General features: G+C 33.8%; 1 protein-coding gene across 1 annotated transcript in view; it reads right to left on the bottom strand.

The window, feature by feature from the left end:
- HCRTR2 (hypocretin receptor 2) overlaps window positions 1-9,779 on the bottom strand; it is a 116,311-nt gene that overhangs the window by 6,984 nt on the left and 99,548 nt on the right. The window contains exon 5 of the mRNA XM_060021350.1: window positions 450-670. Coding sequence (XP_059877333.1) covers window positions 450-670 — 221 coding nt within the window. The remainder of the gene's footprint in view (window positions 1-449; window positions 671-9,779) is intronic.

Below are 9,779 nucleotides of genomic sequence, written 5' to 3'. Positions count from 1 at the left end.
TTTTTAAGTATAATTAGAATGCTAACAAAATTCTTATCTCTTTTTATCCTTTAGATAAAGTTCTGTCACCGTTTCCTATGTCTTTGAGAACAAAGTTTGGAAAACCCATTTGTTCTGATCAAAAAAGAGCTCCGAGCTGTAAATGAGTTTTTTGCATTAGAACTTCTTCTGCATCTAAGGCTTAGCAATTAGCTTGAAGAGGTCAGAGGAACATCTGTTTTATGTCTGCCATTCAATAGAGAATTTGCATGGATAAGAGCATTTAAAATCCCAGAGCTCTAAAAAACTGTGTTCCCTACCTGCTGGTAACAACAACACATTGAGTTATCTGGCCCGGCAAGCTATCTAGGCAGATGGTTTCCATTTTTCTCTGGCTTAAAAAAAGTCCTTAATTAAGAACCAAGAAAAATGGCTGATCTCTTCATTTTCAAATAATAAGTGAACTTTACCTCTTTAGCACATTGAGGATGCTAATTGGTAGATAGCAAATTGCAAACACCAAAAGCACAACCATCAGCATCCGGGCTGTTTTCCGTCTGGCTCGGATCTGCTTTATTTCAGCGGCCACAGCGCTAATCCTGGATTTGGTCTGCTGTCCTGGCCCCCGAGGCTGTGAAAGAGGCTGCAGGGCCTTCCATTTTCTCTGAACTACAGATGATGTTCCAGGAATCTGAAAGGAGCGGATACCCTTTATTGTTATCTGATTTAGGAAAGTTCCACTTTGGAGGAGTAATTGGAAGACACAGTAAGGAGAGTATCCCAGACACCCGAGGCCTAGGAGGTTTGCGAGCCTCTTTCCCCAGACCGTTTGCTGAGTGGAGTGTGTTCTTGAGTAATACAGCCGAGTGCCAAATAGGAGTCTGGGTGGAAAAAAAAAGTTGCAACATCACCATTTTGTTGAGGTCTAAAGAGAGCTGCAAATGGAAATGATATCTCTTTATAAAAAGAGAAGTTGTCCACTCAAAGGAATAATATTCAACACTAAAAAGAAATGAGCTATCAAGCCATGAAAAAATAGAGAGGAAACTTAAATGCATATTACTAAGTGAAAGAAGCCAATCTGAGAAGGCTACCTATTATAAGATTCCAACTATATGCTATCCTGGAAAAGATAAAACAATGGAGACAGAAGAATGATCAGTGGTTGCCAGGGGTGATGGGGGGAGGGATGAATAGGCATAGCACAGAGGATTTTTAGGGCAGGGAAAATACTACTCTTCATGATACCATAATGATGGATACCTGTCATTACACATTATCCAATGTATTTGAATACACCATCCAAACCCATAGACGGTACAACATCAAGAGTGAACCATAAAGTAAACTGTGAACTTCCGGTGACTATGATGAATCAATGTAGGTTCATCAGTTTTAACAAATGTATCAGTCTGGTAGGGTATGCTGATAATGGGGAGGCTGTTCATGAATGGAGGTTGGAGAGAGATGGGAAATCTCTGTACCTTCCACTTGATTTTTCTGTGAACTTATAACTACTCTAAAAAAATATGAAACCAAAAAAACCCTTCTTAATTTAAAAGAGAGAGAACTGAAAACTGGGGAAGAAGAGCTCTTACTAGGAATTTTGATTCAGCTCAGATACCTAGAGTTGAAACAGAAGGAAAACCTAACAGATAATTGCCAAAGTAACCTGCATAGTTTTTCATGCATCAATACTGCCACCTGCTGCCAGATGGAGAGATAGGACTTAACTACCTATTGCTTTTTATTAGGTTTTCTGATTCTCAGGTTTGGTTAAGGCAGACTTTGAATAAAAGGAATAAAAATAAAATAAAATATTCTCTGTTGCTTATCATTTGTTGTTACAAAATTGCTTGAAGGCAATTTTGTGGACCGACCCTTTAAAATGCACATAAAAACCTTGAATATCCCTTGTGGTCTTCCATGAACATTTCAAATAGCTGCAATTTGTAACAACAGTTACACAACTTGTACTTTTCCACTTCTTTTCAAAGTTATTTGATAATAGCAGGGAGTCCCTCCAAGTATAATATTGTCTTAATTATAAGCTCATGAAGATTGATAGGGTTTAGTGAGCAAAACAATAAAATTCAGCATGTGTAATTTTTTAAGAGTAAAATGTGCCAACAAGCACACCATAAGCACATCCTAGTTCTATTAAGATTATTCAGCTGTTGCTTTTATCTCTGTGCTACAAGCCAGAACAGACCGATGGGTCTCTCACAGTGGATGTTGGATGGATTCTGTTGCTTTATCCATAACAAGATCCAAGTCTGTTAGATAATCTTTAATTTGAGAACAGAATTTTACTTTGATTTCCACACAGATGAATTAATGATAATTAATTAATTATGGCGCTCCTTTTGAATATAACTATTCTCTCTCAAAAAGAAGCAAATGAAGTTAAGGAAAACCTGCCCTTAAATTGAAAAACACCTGATAAACGATTTCTCTTCGGATTCTGTATGTCCTGCCATGTCGGCTGACCTTTTCACATCGTGGTGGCCTCACTCAATCTTCTTATCTATTGATTGAGACTCCTTCCTCTTCTATGAGTCTTTTTTATAGATAGTCATTTTTAAAAATAATTGAGGAGAAGCTGCAAAGGATGTTGGAAATTTCCAGAAAAACTGTAAAATGAGTAACCCTATTAATGTCTGCTAAATGGCCTTGAACTGTTTCCTAAATGATCTCTAAGAGATCATTTAAACTTAAGCAATCTGTTATTCAATGCTCCCCTGAGGAAAAAAATCAATATCCTGCATCTGATGACTTCTGTAACCATCAGAAAGAGTTCCCATAAAGAGAAACTGCCACAGGGAGCATAACTATTGTTCCTGCAATCATAAAAAAAAAAAAAAAAAAGCAGAAATGATGTCCCCTCTTAGATGATGATCTAAATAGAAGATGGTTAATCCTGCATTCATTGTGAAGAGACATACAATAATCCCCATCAATAATTTGTGTATGTCTAGAGAAAGTCAGCATAGTATCAGTAGAAATTACTAATTTTAACTGAGCACCAGGAATGATGCACAATCTGGAGTAATCATTAATGCATTCTTAAAAATAGGTTATTGTAAATCCCATTCTACAGATGTTCAAGCAGACATTGAGAAGTATTAAATAAAATATCCAAGTCTATATCTTTAATAAGTGACAAGCCAGAATTTGCACTCAGGTTCGTCTGATTGCAAAGTTCATTTTTTCCCATTGTGATGCACCATTTCCATTTATAAACTTCAACACAATCTGATATGGAAGTTAGCAAATTTTTTAACACATGCCTAGTTACATAAAAGCAATAATAGTCATACAAAAGGGCTTTTGAGAGATCCAGGCTATGGGACTGTCCATGTGAGAAGGTCTTTTCCTTGTCATCTCAGCGGGCATTCAAAAATCCCTGACTGTGGAAAGCACACACACACACACACACACACACACCACACACATACACACACAACACACACTATACAAACACACACACACAACACACACATACACAAACACACACAACACACACCCTTACACTCAGACACACAATGCACAGGACACACAGCACACACACACACACACACACACACACACACACACACACACTGCTTTTATTCCAATATCATAAATAAACTTTAAAATCACCTTTGAGGTGAAAATACATCCTGGAAGAGGTATTATCACAGTTATGAATTTGAACTATCAGGTAGATGATGTACCTTGAAACCTGCCCTGTCTGAAGAAGTCTTTGTGGCCAAGATAAGCAAATGTGCTGCAAACATTAAAAAGGGGATGAGAGAATATTATGAACAGCCAGTAAATTTGTAAACTCAATGAACTTAAATGAAATGGATAAACACCATGAAAAAAAAGATAACCAAAACTGACTGTGTCTTTACAAACCCTGTTACAAAAAACAAAACAAAACAAAACAAAAAAACTTAGGCCCAGATAGGTTCATTGATGTAGTATTCAACCAAACCATAAAGAATAAATAATATCTATCTTATTTAGACTCTTTCTGAAATTCAAAGAAAAGATAATATTACAATGAATTTTAATGAAGTCAGTAACCCTGATAAAGACATGAGAACAAAAGAAAACCACTGACCAAATATCTCACATGACTAGAGATGAAAATTCCCCAAAATATATATATCAAACCAAATCCAACAATAAATAAAAGGATAATAAATTTTGCTCAAAAAAGCAGATTCATTCCAGCAATGCAGTAATGGTTTAACATTTAAAAACATCAATCAAGGTAATTTATCATATTAACAGAAAAAACTATGATCATGTCAATAGAGAAAGGAAAAGCATTTGAAAACTTTAACACCCTTGCATGTAAATTAGTAATAGAGAGAATCTTTCTCAACCTGATAAAAGGCATCCATGAAAAGTCTTTAAGGTATCATCCTACTTAACATGAAAGATGAACACTTTCTTCTAAGATTGGTAACAAACCAACAAAGATTTCTCTCAACACTCCTACTCAACATTGTACTGGAGATCCTAACCAGTACAGGAAGAAAAGAAAAATAAATAAAAGGCATATAGATTGCTTCTATTGAGAAGACATTATTGCTTATGAAGAAAGTCTTAAGGAATCTACAAAAATGCCACTAGAACTAAACATATGAATTTAGCAATATGTAGGACCCTAAATCAATAAACAAAATCAACTGTATTTCTATATATTAGCAATAAATGATTCTAAATTTAAATTGAAAATAACACATTTCAATAGCAAAACATGTATTCTAAGAATATATTTAACAAAATGTGGACAAATTATGTGTACTTAAATTATGAAAATTGCTAAGAGCTATTAAAGAAGACCTAAATAAATGAGGAGATATACCATGTTCATGGATTATAAGATTTAATATTGTTAATATGTCAATTTCCCCAAATTGATCTATAGATTTAATGCAATAAATCCCATTCAAAATAATAACAATCTTTTAACTTTATCACTCCCTGACAACTTTTTTTCCCACCTTGGTACTTCTCTTTTAGAATTTAGATGCACATGCTAAGTTCTTATGATCAGGATCATAACTATTTTGTCTCGTAGCAAGAGAATTTACATTTTTATTATTTCAATCACTTAAAATGCTATGAGGCTTGCTTTATAGACTATTATAAGATGTAACCTGAAGACTATTCCATGTGCATTTGAGATGAATATGTATTCTGCTACTTTTGAAGAGGTACCGCATAGATATATTAGGTTTAGTTGGTTGATAGTTTTCTTCAAGTCTTCTATGTCATTGTTAATGTTCTGCCTAGTTTTTCTATCCATGACTGAAAGATGAGTGTTGAAGTTTTCAATTATTAATATTGAATTGTCTGTTTCTCCACCTAATTCTTCTAGTTGTTGCTTCCTGTACTGTGGACTTCAGTTGTTAACTGCATATAGGTTTAGCATTTTTATATCTTCTTGATGGAATGATTTATCATTTGAAATATCCCTCTTTACCCATAGTAACACTTTTTATTAACGTTTCTTTTGTCTGATATTAGTAGAGCTACTTCAGCTTTCCTTTGGTTACTGTTTGCATAGTACCTCTTTTTCATTATTTTACATTTAATCTATTTGTGTCTTTGAATATGAGGTGTGCTTTTTGTAGACATCATACAGTTGAATCAGGTTTTTTTTTGTTTGTTTGTTGTTTGTTTTATCTATTCTGCCAACCTCTAGAGTGTTTCATTCATTTACATTTAATGTAACTATTGAGAAGGTGTAATTTACATGTCTCCCTTTGCTGTTTGTTTATATATGTGTGCATATATATATATATATATATACATATATATATATATATATATAGTTTCTATTTTGTTCCTCTATTCCTCCATTGCTTCTTTATTTTGTGCTAAACAGATATTTTCTAGTATAGCATTTTATTTCTGTTGTTGTTTTTTTCGCTACATTTTTTTGAGTTATTTTTTTAGTGGTTGCCCTGAGGATTATAATTAACAACTTAATCTGTTTAGATTAATGCCAACTTAATTTCAATAGTATACAAAATCTTTGCTTCAATATAGCTTCATTCTCTCCTCCTTTCTTTGAATTACATCTTTATACATTATAAGATGAAGATTCACAGTTTTATAATTATTGCTTTACAATATTATCTCAAGTCAAATAGGAGAAGAAAAGAATTTCAAACAAAAATATATTTATACTCTCTTCTATATTTACCTACATAGTTACTTTTATCTCTCTGTGTGAACTTGTGTTACTGCCATTTGATTCTGCCTCTGCAATTACAATTTGCTGTTTATTTTCTCATACTAAACTGACTTGTTATCATCTAATGTTAATTATTTTAAGTTCTTTTTGAAGAATGTTGAAGAATAAAGGGCAGTAGATGAGCATGTGATAAAAATTGGAACAAGGAAGTTCTTTCAAAGTTTTAGTCTTTGGAAAATTGAAATTTAGTTCCAGACTCAAGTATCAGCACAGTTCATCCCCAGCTCCTCACACAGTCCCAGACACATAGTAGGTGGTCAATAAATATTTGTGGAATGAATTAATGTGAGTTCATATAATGAGTAAGATTGAAGTGTTGAATTATTTGAGAGTTAGAACTGAAAAAATTCTGTCAGGTACAAAAGAGTTAAGATTTAGTGAGCCTTAAAAAGAGGAGTTCTAGAGAAGATCCTGTAGAATTTCCAGACTGAATGAGTTCTCTGAGACACATTGTCAAATAAAGAGAATATTTAAGTCTTTGATTAGAGCAAAACATTGGACAATTCTTTTCATTGTAACAAAGCAGGACCCTATGGGGCCTTCTAGGGACAGGCCTTTCCCCCATATCCTGAGTTGTTTTACAGATGTGAAAAACCCCCACCAAATGGAAGAAGTTAACTACTTGATAATCATGAGCACATAGTCCCAGGCCTCCTGGAGTCTATGGATAAGGACTGTAATGTTAAGCTTTGTGACACCACCCTGTTACCTCACCATCAGCCAATCAGAGAATTGTACATAAGCTGATCACATACACTGCGACACCCCTCCCTCACCTGGCTTTTAAAAATGTTTTGCTTCAGGGAGTTCAGGGGCTTTGTAGGCCATGAGCCACCCATCTCCTTCCATGGCCTTGCCATAAACTTTCTCTGCTCCAAACTCCAAAGTTTCGGTTTGTTTCACCTCACTGTGCATGAGGCTAATGAACTTGCACTAACATAGGTTTAAAATTCTTGAGAAAGTCAGACAAGGACAGACATTTTGCTCATTAATAATCTTACACTTAGATATTTCAAAGAATGTAACAGATTCCCTGCATCTCTGTAATTTTAAGCAAATAAGACAGTCCCTCTGTTTGATGGCTCACTTGATGTAGACTATGGCATACATAATGCCTTGGAACTCTGTTTAGAGACATTAACAGTTGGAATTTGATAGTTGCTCAAGCAGAATTCTACATAATCACCATTTGGGGTTAATTTACTTTATTGTGGCTGCTAAAGTGAACTCAGATGAACTTGCTGTTTTCTATTGCAATCTGTCTGTAAATGTTTTTAGTTTCACAGCCCAAGCATTTTACTGCAAATCTTCTGGATCATGTGGCTTGTACTAACCAGGACAATTCATCAAAAGAATGTGGATTATTTCTAAGCCTGCAATACAATTTTGAGCTTACTTTAGAGTTTGAGAAATGGAGAACTATAAGCTTAAATAATGAAGAAGTAAACTGGTTGAGATTTGGTAGTTATATAATTATTTAACAAACATTTTTTGAATACTTTTTTGTGCAAGGTAACATGTTAAGTGTTGGGAAGATGATGATGAACGAGACAGATTTATGTACACCCAAGAAATTTTAAAGTTATGTCATTCTGTAAATAAATGAATAAGCAAATATAAGCATTTCTTATGTTTAATGCACACTACCCAGTAAAAATATGGAAGTAGGAAATGCACTTAACACTGAATATTCTTAGTCAAAATATCAATCTAAATTATCTTTATGCCTACATGCTCATCAAAGTTTTATCTTCTTCAAGAATTTTTCAAATTCTAATTTTTCTATGAACTTTGTTCTGAGTAACTGAGCAATGGATTCCTCTCTTTCCTCTTCTATCTAAACTTTCCCAGCACTTTCTCTTATTCTTCCACTAAATTTTTTCTTATAAAGTATTTATCAAGCAACTGATATGTGCTATGCATGTACTAGGTGGAGGGCTACAAGATCAAGGCTAGTGTGTACTGTCTCCATCTTAGTAGATTAGAGCAGACAGACAAATAAAAAGTCATTTTCATGTTACTTAAAAGTACTATGAAAGAGATCTATCTAAGAAAGTAGTCACAAACATCAATTCAACACATGCTTATTATTTTAGAAATATAAGCAGAATGAGGTGAAAGCCTAAATAACAGCATATACTATTATGATATTTTATTTAATGAGCATTTTCCATGCTTGAGGCACTTGAATTAATTCATCTAATAAGTGTGAGGTAGATGCTATGCACCCCTGCTTGGCACAGAAATTTAAGTAATTGACAAAACTCCCACATCTGTTAAATGGCAGGGTTAGAATTTAAACTCATGCAGTCAGGACCTTGAGTCTGTGTTTTTGACTTCTGTATTATATCAGTTCTGGTCATTCACTCCCACTGGCCAGGTGGAGATTGTTAAGGAAACTATCCCTACGATGTGGAAAATCACCACTCATGGTTTACAGTGATACACATTTGTTATTTTAGTTACAAAGACTGGGGAACAGAATGCATTTATAAGGTCAGAAAAGAAGTGACTTCTTTACAAAAATAGAGGAAACAAAAACATTTGGAATTATGAGACATACGGGGTTGATTGCTCATATACAAGAAGTAAAAGATGATCTTGAAAATCGCTTTGAATAACAAGGGTTGAAGAAGACCCAGATTAAGACTCATCCTCAGACAAAAACCAAATAAAAGGTTTATGAAATCCTTTAAATGAGTAAAGTGGCCCAGTAAATTCTTTCAGTTGGATAAAATATGTCAGAACAAACAGACTAAGTGTGTGGCTTTCCACAAGCCTGATAAGCTCAAAATACTGGCAATAAATTTAGGAAAAAAGAGATACATTTCTGAGAAATGTGGCATTTTAAGATACAATTTACAAGTACAAGAAGCTGAGTTATATTCTTTGTCTGTACCTTTACATGTTCATCGATTTCCGTAGAGTCATCATGATTCAGCTTAAATGTCTCCTGGTCTGAATTAGATCCACCTCCACTAAGCTTTTCTCTGATCCCCTTTGCTTATATTTTTTAAGGTGATTTTTGCCCTGGAACTGTTTCCTTCCTCTAGACTATGAATTCACCAATGACACAGACTAGAACATTTAGCTTTTTATCAGACATGCATGCAAAAGTAATATAAATATTTGACGAATGAATAACTGAGTGAATGAATACATTCACTGAGTTAATAAATGAGTGAATGAATACATAGCAAAATTATCTAACATTTCAGTACAAATTAGCATAAACAATTTTTAAAATTCTCAATTCTGCTTGACTCTTCTACTGTTCTGAAAAAAAAATAAGATCTTTGAAGTTGGAGATTTAACCCTATAATAAAAATGTATTACATACATCTCATCAAAAATGTATTACATACATCTTTACTTACAGTCTCAGGAAACTTTAAAGGAATTTTTATTTATTTCTCATAAAAAGTAAAATTTACAATATTATTCCTAGACAAAAATCAAGTCGATTAATCACAGAGGTTTAAAATTTAGTCATTAAGGCAGTTCATAAATAACATTCCCTAACTATCACCCTAAAAAATGC

This window comes from Delphinus delphis, chromosome 10 (assembly GCF_949987515.2).
Source record: "Delphinus delphis chromosome 10, mDelDel1.2, whole genome shotgun sequence".
NCBI classification, from domain to species: Eukaryota; Metazoa; Chordata; class Mammalia; order Artiodactyla; family Delphinidae; genus Delphinus; species Delphinus delphis.
This window is presented reverse-complemented; position numbering and strand designations above follow the sequence as displayed.